This window comes from Rhinopithecus roxellana, chromosome 11 (genome assembly GCF_007565055.1).
Source record: "Rhinopithecus roxellana isolate Shanxi Qingling chromosome 11, ASM756505v1, whole genome shotgun sequence".
Classification (NCBI taxonomy): Eukaryota; Metazoa; Chordata; class Mammalia; order Primates; family Cercopithecidae; genus Rhinopithecus; species Rhinopithecus roxellana.
In genome coordinates this window covers 117,742,859-117,760,965 of record NC_044559.1, presented here as the reverse complement: position 1 = coordinate 117,760,965, position 18,107 = coordinate 117,742,859, and the positions used below count along the sequence as shown (strand labels likewise).

The following is an 18,107-nucleotide window of genomic DNA, read 5'->3' as shown; positions in this document are numbered from 1 at the left end:
GTAAGTTCACTAACTGAACGCCTCTGTTTCTTGATATACGCTCAATACGGAACAGATGACCCCCTGATTTCCTGATGCCAGTGATGCGGCCCTGCCTGAGGCCAACCCAGCTCTTGAGATCCAACCCTCTTCCAAGGTATTGCCAAAGTCCTGGCTCAGGGGCCAAGACTTAGTGCCTCATGCCCATGGTCATGATCACTGGCTTTGCACCTAAGGGTCTAGAATCACCACCCCCTTTTCTACCAGATCTCAGGTATTACCGTTGTTGAAAAGTCTCTTGTTGCTCAACAACACCTAAACATTCCCAGGAGTATACACATTTGATATGATAAACACTACATATTTATAAGGATATACACTCAGGCCAATTAATTAATCTATCAAGGTCTTCGTTCATCATCTGTTAAATGTGGTTACTCACATCACCCATCTCAATGAGTTGTGCAAATGATCAAATAAAGTACTTATTAGAATGACTGGCACATGGTCAGCATGCGTCCACTATTTTACCACCTTTTATCAAACGTTTGCTTTACAATGCTTCATTTTCCAACTCTTCGACCTCTCTGTGTATGCTGTAAGCCTTTCATACCCTCCAGCACACTCCTTCATATATATCCTGGCTTGGAGGTCCTTCGTGGCCTGGTGCCCTTGTAAGCTTCCAACCTCCATGCACCCATCCTTCCATCTCTTCTATCCATTTCTCCATGAACCCAGAATCCAAGCCTACAGGTATTTACCATCCCAGAAACACACTGTGCACCCCCATTGTTTTACATGAATGTTGGGATCAATGTGCAAAAGCTATCTATGCTCACTATTCAGAGTAAAACATCATTTCCTCTGGGCTCACACAGGGCTTTCTTTTGCACCTCTGTGAACACATATTTGCTCCATTCATGAATGGCTGATGTTATGTAAGTAAGTCATGCCTTGGTTTACTAATTCCCTAGCAGCTGATTCTTACCTAAGGTTTTTATGACCCAGTCTGACCCCTTGAACTCTTCCAGGTCATAGAGAATCCACTGGGAATTGGTTTGAAAATGGATGTATTCAGATCCCTGATGTTAACAATAATCTAATTGACAGAGAAATCTTTATCCTAGAGATTTCTAGACTTTACTCCTTAAGCACATTCTGTTCAGAAAGGAGCAAGACTGGAAATCAGACCTTGAAAACAGTAAACAATGTTCTTCAATATCATCCACACATTGGTGAATGAGTACACATCATCAAATCAATCAGCCAGAGATGACATCAGATCCTCAATTTTTTTTTTCATGACAAGTAATAAATCCACAGCAGGGCATTCTGGCTTACCATGTGGGTTTTCTCCTTGCCTCAGCTCTCCTTATAATTGTCAGAGAGAAGCATTAAGTGAGGTCTTTATTTCTCATTCTTTTGGGTGTTAAATTTCTATAAGCTTAAAGTAATAACTGCAAGAACTCAATAGATGAGGTAATGTGCTATGAGAAATGGAAGTATAAAATTACCTCTAAATAATCTTAGCATACTGTGAAGGATACTGACTTAGGTATACAATTACAGTGTAAAATATAGCCTTGTTTTTAAACATGAGAGAGAAAAGAATAAAAGGAAAACCTAAAACCTAAAAGTTATAGAACACGTACTCACACACATATAATGCACATATACGTTAAAGTGCATGTGTTTATTCATGGCTGTCGTGAAACTAACACAATTCATCTATTGTATTATTTTTTATTTTATTTTATTATTTTATTTCTGAGATGGATCTCACTCTGTCACCCAGGCTGGAGTGCAGTGGCGTGATCTTGGCCCACTGCAATGTTCGCCTTCCAGGTTCAAGTGATTCTCATGCCTCAGCCTCCTGAGTAAGTGGGATTACAGGAGCCTGCCACCATGCCTGGCTAAATTTTTAAAAATATTTTTAGTAGAGACGGGGTTTCACCATGTTGGCCAGGCTGGTCTTGAACTACTGACCACAGGTGATTCGCCTGCCTGGACCTCAAGTTTGCTTGTTTGTTTTGGTGGGAAAGGGGAGTTGTTATACAAAAAATAAAAGAGAGTTGCCATGTTCCAACTTTCAGATGCAGCACCTGGACCACTGAGAAATCAACAAATCTTTCCATGGCAATGAGAATGGGGGTCATAAATAGTACTAAACTTTAAGGTTACACCTACAAGAGAAAGAAGACCCCTGGCTCTGAGACGTGCTTTCCAAGAAGGAAAAGCTGGTAGGGTCATAGTGTTCAGACTCTGAGATAGGATGAAGAAGAGAAAGTAGGGTCAGGGCAAAGTAACCTTGCCAGAAGTCTAAACTATCACACGATCCCCATACTATAAGTAAAAGAAGAAATGGAGGCTGGCACTTTTCTACAGATACTAAGGACATAAGAAAATATTAATGGAGTTGGCAGACTTGAAGCCAAAATAATTTTCTAGAACCTGATGACAGTTTTGGAAGGATAACACAGGTGGCCAAGGCAATGGCAGGGGACAGGACTTCCTGAAGAACTTTTACTACATTTTCTTACATATGAATTAATGGAAGACTCTACAAAGCTTCTTCCATCCTTCTGGAATTATCTTCCTGTTTTCCCCTCTTCTTTATTCTCAAACTGCAATAAATAGATGGTGAATGGGAGCGTGATCAGCTCTGAGGTGGGTAGGGGGAGACTCTGTTCCTTTTTTGCCAACTAAGGTCTTTGTAACAGACACACAGGCTAGGTCACAGTTGCAGACTAAAGATGAGATAAAAATTGGAATACTTACTTATTGAATGAAGCCATAGCAAATATTTTTGAGATTATGTCTCAGTGTTGAACCCTCAAAAATGACTTCTCCAGCATGTGATAATCATCAAACATGAAGATTTCCAGAAACAGAACAATAGAGAAAGGAACTGACTATATTTACATCCATAAGTGACGGAATAGGGAAGAGGGAAGTATTCTTTGATCATACTAGACCACCACTTTAGATGCCATGTCTGGGAAAACCTGAGACACATGAATAATTAACTTTAAGCTAAGTAAGTAATCTCAGTAGTACTCCTAAAAGTTTATGGTTCATCTGAAACACATGCTTTACTTAAATTCAGAATTTAAGGAAATTCTATTTTCCTAGTCACGCTAGTTACGTTATATTAGATAATCTAGATAAACTTTCAACCAATCTAGTAGGGTTAATTCAGTTTGTGTGACTTCTAAGACTTTATATGGCTTAGCCAAACAGAAGATGAATAAAAATGGAAGAAAATGAGGTATAGGTGGAAAGTGTAATTCAAAGCATATCTGAGAGAGTTGAAGAAAAAAGCAACTTCAGAAAGAATTCTTGGTTTTAAAATGATGTATCTTCATAGAAAAGTATATACGCAAACATAAAAAACATCTCAATTCGCAAAATTATTTTAATAACTACAGCACTTAATCAAGCCTAGTTTATAAAGTGTTCCAAATACCTAAAAATAATATGTGAATGAGGAAGATTTTTTCTATAATCAAACCCTTGTTCTCCCACAAAATTACATTCAAAGAGACATGTTAAAATTAATTATGTGTTGAAGTGCAAAATCTAAATTTTGTTTTAATACTTTCTAAAGAACATACATCTCCTAAGAAGAAAAAAGTAAAACGTTTTAATAGTATATAGGCTTATCCTATAGAAAAAACAAGGAACTTCTTTATTTTAAAAGGTCAATATCTTTATACTGTTATATTTAAGACAAGTTCTTAGGACACCAAACAGACTCTGCCATTCACAAAATCTAAGTGAATCCATAATAAGATAAAAACAAATTTACAGGAAATCACAGTGCTAATAAATCTACTGAATTATTATTTATAGTGTGTTTGTGAAGAATACAGCGTAACAAGGCAACAGGCCAGTATTTAAGGGCTGAAAGATTTATCCAACCTTAAACATATCAGTCTACGCAGGCCTGGAGTCTGTAATCATTATTGCAGTTTAATCTGTCTTTGCAAAACAAAACTAAAAAATAGACTGTGTGCTTCTGTGATTAATCATTTGCATTTAACACCAATCTGAACTAATATAAAAGATCCAAAAATGCAGCACCAAGAACAAGATACGGAGAGACGATGGAATTTGTTTAGAATACCATGTTCTGAAAGTGTCATGCAACCTTCTGTTAAATATTTGGTTCATTCTATTTTGTCATCCTGATTTGTATTCTGGAAGCCGTTAGAGGCTACAGGATTATTGCGTTACAACCACAACATATGTCGGTGAGCAAAATCCCTGATGAGTTGCAAACTTCTTCCCTGTTAACCCCAAAGAATAATGGCACTTGAAAATCCCAAAAAGAGTTATGGATTCCTAAGTCTCAACTTTCTGCACAAAAGACACCAGTGTGCAAGGCGGCATCCTACAGAAAAAAAATCAGTGTAAACAGTTTGTGAGTCCAGGCTATACACGGCAGAAGCATAGAGTAGAAAGCTCAGATGACAATGTACTTTCAATGAAAATGGCCATGCTGTGGAATCATAAAAATAAAGCAAAGTTGGCAGTCATCCTCTCAGCATTTGGTGTTCAACTTTGGAATGCTGCCAGGTACGTAAATGTAGCCAAGGAGAACACATGTCTTTAAGAAAATGAAGACATTTTCAAAAAAGAAAAAGAAGAGAAAACAGGGAGGGAGGGAGGGAGGGAGGGAGGAAGAGAGAGAATAAGAGACAGACCAGAACTGCACTAAATAAGCAGTTGCAGTTACTAACACTGCCTCCTCTACCTCCCCCCTCATCAAAGCTGCTTTAACTTTGATGACCAGTACTTATTTGCAGATGTACATATTTTTCTCTGACCTTGGCAGCATCAAAGAATTTATACACTTAGCAATTCTTGCACAATCTCTTGAAAAGAACAGCACAAATGTTCTACACATCCATGCCAAGCAGGACTTGTTACTCTTCTCCACCTATTTTTCTTTCAGTAAGTTAATTTATCTGCTTAGATTTTGGTTCTAAAATAAACTTCTAAGACAACTAACCTTAGGGATTTTTTTTTCCTTCTTTTGATGAAGTTAGGAGAAAAGAAGTTATAGGAAAAACTAATTCACTTAATAGGCTATAAATTTGTGCAGAGTACTAAATACAAAGGATTAAGAATTATAGCTTTTCCAGGCTTATGACGATGATAAATGAAATTTCTTCATTCATGTATCTGTTCTCAACACATAGCCAAAGAGTTTATACTGGAATCAAAGACAACCTCGATAGCCACAATAATCTTAATAACAAGTCCAAGATAACTATACTTTTATGTATTAAATATCTTATAGCACATAAACAATTTGAAAATAATATTCATTCGTTTTAATAACAGTGCTTAAAAGTCATGTTTAACACCTGGTTCTCCTTAATAAATTAAAATTATGACAACTTACAAAGCAAAAGCCCCTGTGAATTGCAACACAGTTTCTAAAGGGGTTACCGTAAAACTAGGTGCCATAAATATGCCGAACTTTACCCAGATTCACAACAGGGGTGATTCATGGGCCCACATCAGCCTCAGCCAAACCTCAAAACAGGTGATTCATACTTGATTTCATTTCTGTTTATTTTTCTTTTAAAAAAAGGACTTTCAGAATTCCAAAAAGGTTATGTTCCTATGACTTTTGTGGGAGAAAGGAAAAAAGTAAATGCTCCTCCAATTCCAGTTCCACTTTTCACGACCAGCAAGAGTGGTGTAGGATGCCAAACAGTATCACAAACTAGGAATCTGAGGACGTTTTCATGAGAAGGGAATTATGCTGATCTAAAAAAAAATCATGATGCCTAGTGAAAATTTACAATGCTGAAGACATTCTCACTTTCCGGTACAGAAGGAAGTTAAAAGTAGAAGACTAACTTTTATCTTTGTATGTATTTGTCGTAGGAATTTTTCTTCATGTTTTCCTTAGATGAAAGAATGAAATGGTTATTATCATTTATTCATTTCCTTCAGCTACAAGGAAGTATAGCATAACCAATAAGGACAAGAATCTGGAGTCGACCACTTAGATTCAGATTTTAACTCCAACCTTACATGTAATGGGACTGTGGAAAAGTCACTTTACCTCTGTGCCTTCATTTTTTCATCTGTAAAACAGGGAGACAGAACTTATAGTAAGCATTTAATGAACACTATTTTTTCCCTCTGCCATAGTCTATTTCTTATTCGGGTTTTAACTAACGTTACAAACAAGAGGTAACATTTATAAGCAATAGTAATAAACTCTTAAATAATGCATATTAGGTATGGTTCTAAACAAATTACAAGTCATAACTCATGTAATCCTTACAACTAACTTTTGAGGTAAGCATTATTTTGCAGAGGAAAAGGCTGCTGTACAGAAAGATTCAGTTACTTGTCCAAAGGCCAACTAATAAATACCAAAGCCAGAATTCAGACTCATGTAGCCTGGCTTTCGAGTCCAGGTGCTTACCCGTAACCAGCTTCTTGAAGAAAACTGTTTAAATAAATCTTATAACATCATAATTTACATAAAAGATAAACAGAGAAATTTTGCATTCAGTATATAAAGTATGTATTGCATCTAGGTAACATTTTTGTCTGCAACCTAAAAGAATGACATTTAAAAAGCAATCAGATAAACCACAGTTAACTTTTTTTTTTTTTTTTTTTTTTTTTTTTTTTTTGAGATGAAGCTTCACTTTTTTTGCCCAGGCAGGAGTGCAATGGCTCAGTCTTGGCTCACCACGGCCTCTGCCTCCTGGGTTCAAGCAATTCTCCTGCCCTAGCCTCCCAAGTAGCTGGGATTATAGGCATGCGCTGCCATGCCCAGCTAATTTTTGTTTTGTTTTGTTTTGTTTTGTTTTGTTTTGTTTTAGTAGAGACAGGGTTTCTCCATGTTGGTCAGGTTGGTCTCGAACTCCTGACCTCAGGTGATCCTCCTACTTTGGCCTCTCGAAGTGCTGGTATTATAGGCATGAGCCACCACGCCCAGTCCACAGTTAACTTTTGTTCTAATTAATGTTTTAGGAAACTGCAAGGAAGAACAGATTCTGTCTTTGAAATATTCGATATACTGTATAAGACGAGCTGGTTTATCACTTTACAACAAGTTTATATGGAATAGAACCAACAGCAACCTCATCTTCCACAGTTCATGGGAAATCCCACTAACATCTGCCACACACAATCAATGACCCCTATGGACAGACCCCTTCCTGTACTACTGGGTCAAGACTCAACCCTTACCCCAAAGGGTAACATGGAGCCAATGTCCAGGAGAAAAGTAACTAACTTCTTGAGGCATGCCATTTCCCCAATTCCTCTTGTAACATATCACTGACTTCAAATAAGTTGATAATGTCAAGGGCCAGAAGACTAATTAGTTGACCAACTAATGATGAACTGATTTATTAACAAAATGGAAACTTCATCTATATAACTGCAAAAATTATTTCAAGGTAGCTGCTGTTCTGCTTTAGAGTCTAACACAGAAACATCTCCAGAAGAAAACTTTCCTTAAGACCATTCTCAAGGTAAATTTTCTTCTTAAAGGTAAATTTTCATTAGCTAACTATACAACTAAAAGTTTGGAAAGATAAAACCACTGGTAAATGCTTTTTACTCTTTTACTGTGTAGCCTTTTTCCGCTGATGTTACAATATATTCCAATATGTTTCACCATATTCCAATAAATATTTATAATTTTAATCAAATTGCTACAGAATTAATATGACTAATGAGAAATTGACTACAGAGTGATAAAATGCTCTCATAAAACCTTTCATGTATGGTTTTATCACTAATTGATATATATGGTATGTATATGACATATTGACATATATATGACATATATATGTGTATATATATTATATGTTCTCTCTCTTTCTCTCTCTCTGTTCTCTAGCTGTTCCCTAGGTCTAGCCACAGTTAAATTGTGGGTTAGATACCAGAAAAATGGGTATTAATACCACAATGAGCTACCACTGCACTGTCATAAAACTGACTGTAATGAAAAACATTGACACTACTATGTTTTAGCAAAGATGTAAGACAACCGAAACCGTCACCCACTGCTTGTAGGAGTGCAAACTGGTACAACCACCTTGGAAAACTGTTTCCCGGTGTTTACTTTAGTTGAACACAGGCATGCCATATTACCTAGCATTCCCCTCTATTCACTGAACAAAAACTCATACATATGTGTATCAAAGGGGCACATAAGAACGTGCATAGGAACATCAGTCTCAGTTCCCTCAGCTGGAAACAGCCCAATGTCTACCAACAGAGAGCACATAAATCAAATGTCTTTCCACACAATGGAATGCTGTAAAATCACACCAACAAGCCAAAATCAACCAAAGACAATCCACAAATTATTAAAATGTCCAACATAGATAAATATAACAGCCACAATGTTCAGTGAAAGAATTCAGATACACAATGATTCCATTTATATAAAACTGCAAACACAGGTCAAACAAATGTATGGTATTAGAAGTAAGGATGGTGATTATCTTTAGTGAGGAAAGAGGGAATATGATTGAGAAAGGTCCAGAAGGGGACAGGTGGGGCTGAATGCTTATTTCTTTACCTGGGTGGTGGCTCCACAGGGGTTGAGCTTATGACAACTCACCAGACTGAATACATGATTTGTGTACTTTTTGGCATATATGTTACATGATCAATAAGAAGGTTGATTTTAAAAGGCCCAGTTTCAAGCCTAATTATATATTAATCTCTATTGGTCTGCTCAAGCTGCCATAACAGATTACTACAGGGTGGTTTCAACATTAAGAATTAACTTTCCTGCAGTTTTGGAGACTAAAAGCCCAAGGTCAAGGTGCAGCGGAGCTGATTTTTGGTGAGGCCTCTCTCCTTAGCTTGCGGAGTGCTGCCTCCTCACTGTGTCCTCACATGACCTTTTCTCTGTGTGCACGCATCCTCGTTCTCTTTTTGTCTTCTTAAAAGAATAAGAGCCAGGTGCGGTGGCTCATGTGTGTAATCCCAGCACTTTGGGAGGCTGAGACAGGCGGATCACTTGAGGTCAGGAGTATGAGACCATCCTGGCCAACATGGCAAAACCTGTCTCTACTAAAAACACAAAAATTAGCAAGACATGGTGGTGCACACCTGTAATCCCAGCTACTGGGGAGGTTAAGGCAAGAGAATTGCTTGAACCCAGGAGGTGGAGGTTGTAGTGAACCAAGATCATGCGACTGCACTCCAGCCTGGGCAACAGAGCGAGACTCCACCTCAAAAAAAAAAAAAAAAAGGGATAATAGACCCATTGAATTAGAGCCCCACTCCCAGAGGCCTTATCTCCAAATATAGTCACACTGGGTGTCTGGGCTTCTAAAGATGAATTTGAGGGTTGGATAGGGGGACAATTTATTCCATAACGAACTCTCTGATATTCTCCAAGTTGTTTTTTTTTAAGTTCTTAATTTGTTTCCTTTATGTCAAATTTTCACATTATCTAAAACTTTTAAATCTTGGTATTATAAAGACTACCTAAAAGTATACCTAGTGTTCCTGAATATTTTACTTTTTAAATTTCTTACAAATAATATACTGTTTATAACAATAAAATTCTAAGGTTTTTAAAATTATATAGGAATTATTTTTAATTAAAGGGCAATAGTAGACTCTAACTGCAAGATATTTTAAAACAAAATCCATTTCTATTGGGCAAATACCTTTGTAATACCAATTATATATGTTCCCTAGCCACAGACAAATAAGCAGTATGTGTTGATGCAAGTCACTTGTTTAAAAAATATACACTTATATGAAAAAACAACATATAAAGGGCATTTTTTCCAATTATTTAATAATCCAATGTGCTGCCAGGCATGGTGGCTCACGCCTGTAATCCCAGCACTTTGGCACACTGAGGTGGGTGGATCACCTAAGGTCAGGAGTTCGAGACCAGCCTGGCCATCATGGTGAAACTCTATCTCTACTAAAAATACAAAAATCAGCTGGGCGTAGCTTGTGCCTGTAATACCAGCTACTTGCAAGGCTGAGGCAGGAGAATCACTTGAACCCGGGAGGCAGAGGTTGCAGTGAGCCGAGATCACGCCACTGCACTCCAGCCTGGGTAACAGAGTGAGACTCAGTCTCAAAGCTAAATAAATACATAACAATAATAATCATCTAATGTGCCCATTGTTACTATCTGCCATGCATTCCTGCAAACACTCCAGGAAACCATTTCTATTAAATATCTGGCTATCTTATGGTAGCTTTTACTTATTTTCAAATGGCAGCAAAACAGGAATGCTGTTTTAACAGAATAGAGATTAAATTACCAAAGGAGAAATACAGTTTTTAACTCAGAACTCTTGCCAAAGACACTAGTTTTCCTTTTGTGACAGATGCAAACCAGCATTTAAGGGTTTTCAATGATATGCCTGTGTAATCATTACCCCAAAATCCATGCCATAGCAAACACCTTGTCCTACTGATATTCTAGGAAACAGACGTGTATATTTACCCTTCGGGATAAATTTCCTTTTGCCTTCTTACATGCTCATGTATGTTTTGGCAATATACATCTAAATTTACATTAAATCATTTAACAACTCTTTTATCACTTATAATGGTGTTTTAAGCTACATACATTACTAAGAACACAAAAGAAAATTATTGTGAAGAAAAACAAATTCCAGTTTACTTATACACACTGGTAATCGCTCCTTGCCATGTGAATTGAGTTCTCAAAACTCTATGAAAAAGGAATCCACAGTCAAAAATACAATTTGAAAATGGAGTCCAGCGATTGCCTTTACGTGGCATTTCCACAGGGATTAAATGAGTAATAATGGGTTCTACGCTATTCGTTTCTATTCATTATGTCTTGCTTACTTGAAACATATCAGTTTTGTTTCCATACAATTTCAACAAGCAGCTTGGCATTATTTGTTGCTTTGCTGCAGCTACTAGGCACACTAAGGAGCTAGTTTTTCTTTTTTCTTTTTTTTTCTGTTTCAGGTCCTGCATGATGACTCAGAGTTGTAGATTCTAACTCTAGCTCTCCAGGTTCAATCTCCTTGTCTCAGAGGCAGAATAAATATGCATACTTGAAATGGAAAAGGGATTGGGTAACTTTCCTTTAACTGACTCACCCAAGTCACTATGTCCCAAGGCCCTCCCTTCATCAGCAGGACCATGATGCCTGGATTCTGCCCACTATAACATCAGGCCAATGCACACACCTACCACTCCTCTGAGAGCCTTCCCAGCTCCTGCTGACACCATTAGAACATAGCTCTAGGGCTGGGCCTCACTTGGCTTCATCTTCTATTTTCTTTCTAAATGCTTTGCTTTGCCCCTTCTTAACTCTTTTTCTCACTTCCTGCAACCACAACAATTCCCAATTGGCACGGGCCAGGATCAATTTTTTTCCAGTTGCCAAGTTACTTGGATGTACCACTGGCATACTCAAACGTTGCAAGCGGGGACTGATGGCTGGGGACAGATCATCCTTTGTCTAAGGACAGTGCAAAGCAGCAGCAACCAGCCACGATCAAAATCCCCGCCAATGCTGCAGGTGGACAAGTTCAAGTTCAACTGCGGCTAACTGTGGGAAGGAAACATGAGGGAGACAACTGGCGAGTGCCACACGGAGCCAATAGGGGTAGACAGCTAGTGAAATGTAACAGCCCTCACAAAAATAAAACCCAAAAGGTCATAAAGGATTTATAGGAGACCCTCCTGCCACACAAACAGGGGGCAGGGATGGAATCTATGGCCATGATGACAGACTCAAGCAGCACTGGGGAAAGTGGCATCCAAATGACACAGGGCAGCTTTTCCAGTTGACAACCACTGTTCTGGGGAGTGAGCTGTCATTGACAAGAGATGAAGAGAGCACTGGTCAGACACTGGCCATCCCTGAGCCACAACAGTGGATTCTCTGCAGCATGCTCCTCCCCTACTTTCCACTCCACGGAGAGGGGTTAGAGGAAGAAACAAGTTCACTCGTTCCTGATGAGACTTCATTCTCAACACATAACCACAACCCTCAGAGGTCCAGCTGCCTCTATGCCCTTCCTCTGGTAACAGAATTCCTTTCTGTTACCATATATAAGTGTGTTTATATGTTAGGGAGCCTGGCACTGTCTGTTTAGGGGACTGTTCCAGGCTGCTTGGCAGGAATATACTACACGTTAAATGAGACGAAGGCTATGTCTCCAAAGGCAGAAATGGTTTAAATTATGTTTCAGGGTTACAGCATGTTCTATTTAACCTCAGTAGCCTCAACCATTTCAAGACCAAGAACGATTTTCTAGTTTTCAATTCAAGCTCAAAGTGAGAAGAAAACTCAACTAGAAGAACCCCAACATCTCATAGATGGAGATACAGACATACCACCAGCTCTCTGTCCCACTAAAAAAAATTCCCCCCAAATCCATAATCATTTCTGCTGGAGTTCTCTCACTCTGTTTCGAAGAAATCCTCTGTAATGAATTCAACACTTGTCTTTCCTCAACTTGCCAGGAAAGAGTGTAATTATTACTTAGTCTCACTTAAAATTAAAATATTTTAATTATGACATTAAACAGCACAGTTTTCACTTCAATTAAAAGTAAGTACAATCATACTACATAAATCTTAAGGAAAAGACTGAAAAATCGCCTTTAAAAATCTAAAGTCATTTTAAGATACGTTTCAAAACCAAGAACTTAAAACTGTCTTACCTGGCGAACGAAACTATTTGAGGTAGTGTCAGATGATGTGCTTCCATCAGATCCTTTAAATCTGTTTTTCCTTCTGGCTCCTTTTCCATATGACTACAAAAAAAAAAAAAAAAAAAGACAAATAAGATTATTATAAGACCCTTTAACAGGAATGTAGGCCTAGTTGTAGAAAACATCTAAGACCAAAAACAAGTAATACATTGCCATCATGTAAGCATCATTAGAAAGTTAATATTGGTGGGATTCCACAAATCTATTTCCAATCAGTGATGATGTAGGGAGGAGAGTTTTCTTTTCTGTTCCTTTTTGAGACAGAGTTTCACTCTTGTTGCCCAGGCTGGAGTGCAGGGGCACCATCTCGGCTCACCGCAACCTCTGCCTCCCAGGTTCAAGTGATTCTCCTGCCTCAGCCTCCTGCATAGTTGGGATTACAGGCGTCCGCTACCATGTCTGGCTAATTTTGTATTTTCAGTAGAGACGGGGTTTCTCCATGTTGGTCAAGGTGGTCTCGAACTCCCGACCTCAGGTGATCTGCCCACCTTAGCCTGCCAAAGTGTTAGGATTACAGGCATGAGCCATCGTGCCCGGCCGGGGAGGAGAGTTTTCTTGGCAAAGCACTGAATAACTAGTGAATTAAAACAATGGATGTTATCTGTTCTAAATATGTTAGCAGGCAAGAGGCAAAAGCCTGTAATGATAAAGCATTTAAAAATAAGCATTTAAAACAAGAAGTTAAAGGTAAGATGGTTTGTTTCAATAACAGGATTGGGCCAAGCACAAACATCTAAAAATGAACTTGCTTTTCCTATTACATTTATAGTTTACATTCAGAACCCTAAGAATAAACTACACATCAATCTATGTTTAATTCTAAGCACAGATACAGTAAGTGCAAATATTAAACATTAAAATGTAAATGAACAAAATAGCTTAACACTGAGTTTAGAGTTAAATACAGCACATAGGTTAGAATCCTGGCCATAGCAAATCTTGACCGAGTTTCTTAATTTTTTCAATCTTTTCATCTTTAAAATGGGGTTAATTATTAGATGAAATAATACCTCATAGGATTAAGTATGAAATGAAATAATGTATTTATAGCATTTAGCATAAGATCTAACACATGGTAAGGACTCAAACTAATATATAAAAAGTGATACCTATACAGGGGTTGGAAGACGTGGAAATGAACTGGACAAAAGTGTATATAACACGTTGAAAATTATTAGGCTCATAGAGACTTCATTAGATGATCAGAATTTACACCATTTATTTTTAAGATCATCACATTCAGGTTTTGAAAATGCTATTTGGTTATGCTTCCTCTATTCATATGGTTTTCATTAAAATATCTGCCATAGTATATGAAGCACTTAGGCAAGCTGAAATCTATTACAAACATTTGCATTATGAGTAATTTAGATGAATTTGTAATCAGTGAGAGGGTGGTATAATCTTAAAGCAAAAAATTTTCTTATATATGTTTGTTCTCTTCAGAGTATCTAAGGGATTTATATAATACAAATGTGTTTCCATGACATTTAATTAACTCTCAACTTCATAAACGGCAAGAAAGCTACGCTGGGCTTTTGTAATGTAATATACAAGGTTCTCCTCAGTTAACAGCTTATTCTTTTTACTTATATAAACATTATTCAGTAAACTGTTGAAAAATAACATTCTCTTAACCACTTTTTTTCTTTTCCAATTATTATGTAAAGCTTTGGATAGATGCATTTTCTAAGGCCTAAGAAAGGTAAAATAAAGTATGAAAATCTCTTTAAAATTTTCTCTTAAATTTATATTAACCCATGTACAAAAATACTTATTACCTTGAAAGTATTTTTAAGGCCTAACATGCTTCTTTGGGAGTGTAGGGACAATCTGTGTTAAATTCGCCATTTACCCTCATGAGGAACGTAAATTATCTTTGAGAACAAAGACAAAATATAATCTTTTCCTTTTTGGGGGGGGAGGGGGACAATGTCTTGTGCTGTCACCCAGGCTGGAGTGCAGTGACATGATCATGGCTCACTGTAGCCTTGACTACCCCCACACCCCCTGGGCTCAAGCAGTCCTCCCACTTCAGCCTCCCAAGTAACTGGAACTACAGGCACACATTGCTATGCTTGGCTAATTTTTTTGTTTTTCGTAGAGACAGGGTCTCATTGTGTTGCCCAGGCTGGTCTTGAACTCATGACTTTAAGCAATCCTCCCGCCTCAGCCTCTCAAAGTGGTGGGACTACAGGAGTGGGTTACCATGCCCAGCCTCCAGTACCATTTTTAAATGAACAGAGAAGAGTATCTTCACAATTCTATTGTCCTTTAATTTCAGCATTTTAGTGATAAATGTGTTTCATTATTCAGCTTCTTGGATGTGTAAGGTTTTTTGTGGCTCCTCACAGTTGTACATCAGGCACTGTGAGAGCCACACAAAGTTAAAGACATTCAGTTACAGAGGAGGTGGTCATTCTCTGCAAAAAATTGGACACATTTAAAAACTCACATTAATTTTTCCAGGCCCCTAGGAATCCTGTTCATAAACGTTATTTCAGGCATACTTAGCTACCTATGCAAAGGACATGTAATGAAATTATTACAGTTTTCAACTGTACTAAGACAGTTTACACACTAAACCACTATGGCACACTGAACTGCATGCATGCTGGTGATAGTTTTCAGAAAAAAAATTGTTCTTCTATTACTTAAACGTATAAGTGATGATTTATTTAAAGTATTCATTTGCTCATGCCTTAAGAGTGTTAGATCAACTCTCTATCATATATCATAATTATTAAAAGACAAAATAAATATATATGCTTAATTATATCTCTATTCTGTGATTTTACTAATTTCCACAGTAATTTCTCTTCTAAAGTTTCTCTTTTTTTTATTAAACTGTAGAGTGACTACTTACTGACCAGTTATATTTTTTTATAATAACAGTCAGGACCCAAAACCAAAAAAAACATTTAAAGCATCTTTGGAAAGCTAATAGCCCATCTTCATATACCTGTAAAAATGTTAACGAGAATTCATCTTGCCATTACGAAATTAAATTTCTTTTAATCTAATGCGTATTTAAAATTAAGTCCATCTTGCTCGAAAGATTCGGCTTTCAGTTACTTGAAATCCTTGAAAATAAGGACTAGACTACTTCTTCTGAAGGAATTAAGGGGGAAAAAAATGGGAAGGCCAAACCTCTCCCAGGTGGAAAAGACAGGTAATTTTAAGTGTTCAAATATTTAGCTGACTAAATTTGAAAAAAAAATAAATAAATGTGTGCAATTGTTTCAAGTGCAGCTGCTTTTGTGAACAATAGTTTTTCTAAATATTTTTTACCAACATTAAGTATATGAACACCCAATATCTGAAACAGTTCATCGTTAGTGTGGCTCAGGTTGTACAAGGAAAAGGGGAGACAGGAAAGGGGATTTGGCTATAGTACAAGGTGTTATCTATAGATTCTCCCTGACACATTCAGGACTCTATGTCCTTCTTGAAAGAGTCCCAAAAGTCACTAATTTCCAGTAATTGCTATTAGCTACATGAAGCATAATACGAACAAATTATGTCACCATAGTAAAAAGAAAAAAATACTCTTATATTTATATTACTTTATTTGTTTCAAAACATCAGGCTAAGATTTCAGAAACTAGGGAAAAAAATTCTTAAGACATTTCCAAAAATATATTAATGACTTATTAAAAAGACATTCAAAATCCATCATGATGTTAATGTCAGCTTAGTGTGAATGAATATCTATCTCTTGACACTAATATCTCTTGACACTAAGTAACTTAAGAGTGGACTCCAGTCTTAAAAATCAGCAAATAAATGTTGACCTTTTCACAAGTAATAAAAACCTAATTTCTGTATGATTGAAGAAGACAGGAGTAATTAATTATAGAAGTTGTCAGTTACCTGGAGATTTTAGCCGCGCACACAATGTTGGCAGCCCCTGGGGACAACCTGAAGAATGATATGGCTTCTGTGCTTTGATGGTTATTGTGACAGCTCTCCTGCCTACAGATTACTTCCCATCAGCATAATACTGACACTTAAAATTAGGCCAGGCATAGTGGCTCATGCTTGTAATCCCAGCACTTTGGGAGAGCAAAGTGGGTGGATCACCTGAGGTCAGGAGTTTGACACTACCCTGGCCAACATGGCAAAACCATTTCTACTAAAAAATACAAAAATTAGGCTGGGCGTGGTGGTTCACGCCTGTCATCCCAGCACTTTGGGAGGCAGAGGTGAATAGATCATTTGAGGTCAGGAGTTACCAACATGGTGAAACCCTATCTCTACTAAAAATACAAAAAAATTAGCCAGGTGTGGTGACTGGTGCCTGTAATACCAGCTACTCAGGAGGATGAGGCAGGAGAATCGCCTGAATCCAGGAGGTGGCGGTTACAGTGAGCCAAGATAGCACCACTGCACTCCAGCCTGAGTGACAGAGCGAGACCCTGTCTCAAAAACAAAAACAAACAAAAAATTAGCTGGCCGTGGTGACATGTGCCTGTAGTCCCAGCTACCCAGAAGGCTGAAGCAGGACAAATGCTTCAACATGGAAGGTGGAGGTTGCAGTGAGCCAAGACCGCACTACTGCACTCCAGCCTGGGCTACCGAGTGAGACACTGTCTCAAAAAATTAAATTAAATTAAATTAAATTAAAAAAAATTAGTCTCCATCTCTCTCAGTTCATATTCAATGATGTTTATCCCTTTGAATTTCCAGACTTTCCTCATCTTATGACCAAAAACAAACAAAGCCAACACTATCCATAGAGAAATCATGTATCAAATCTCCTCATTTACCAATAGCTTAGTGTGAATAAGCTAAGGGTAAAATCCTTTACTAGGCAAGAAGTAGCTAAATGACATTCCTAGAAAAAGGAGTTGCCTTTTATATGGCTCAGTTCACACAAAAGCAGAAAGGAACAAGGAGCCTGCATAAATAGAGTTCTTGGGGATGGGGGTGGGTGTCTAGCAGGTAGAGGAGGGAGGAGGGAGGAAGAAGGCCAGGAAGCAGAGATCTATCTGCCCAGTAAGGAGGAGCACAGGGAGGAAGGGCAGAAAGCCAGGAACAACACATGCCTTCTTCACAATCTACCTCCTGCCAGGCTTGGAAAGATCAGTAAGACAGGCCCCGTTCCTTTAAGTGATGTCATAAGTAGTTTTCTCTCTCTGTTAAGTTGTGAAATAATTCATTGTTACAATTAGTTTTTAATGTGGTTTTTGACCTATACTATGTGTAGGATAGAGACAAGCTACACAATTGGAGAGTATCACCATCCTCTATGGGGTTAACATATTTTGTTTAGCTTCTCTTGAACGGGCCAAGGCTACATAATTCAAAGGAATTAAATACAGCAACAGGTAAACCGAGTCTTCATATAAAAAGAGAGACAAAAAGAAAAAGAGCATGAGACTGTAAGAACAA

The 18,107-nt window shown here is 37.7% G+C and overlaps 1 protein-coding gene across 1 annotated transcript in view; it reads right to left on the bottom strand.

The window, feature by feature from the left end:
• CACNB2 (calcium voltage-gated channel auxiliary subunit beta 2) overlaps window positions 1-18,107 on the bottom strand; it is a 406,462-nt gene that overhangs the window by 383,271 nt on the left and 5,084 nt on the right. The window contains exon 2 of the mRNA XM_030941051.1: window positions 12,663-12,755. Coding sequence (XP_030796911.1) covers window positions 12,663-12,755 — 93 coding nt within the window. The remainder of the gene's footprint in view (window positions 1-12,662; window positions 12,756-18,107) is intronic.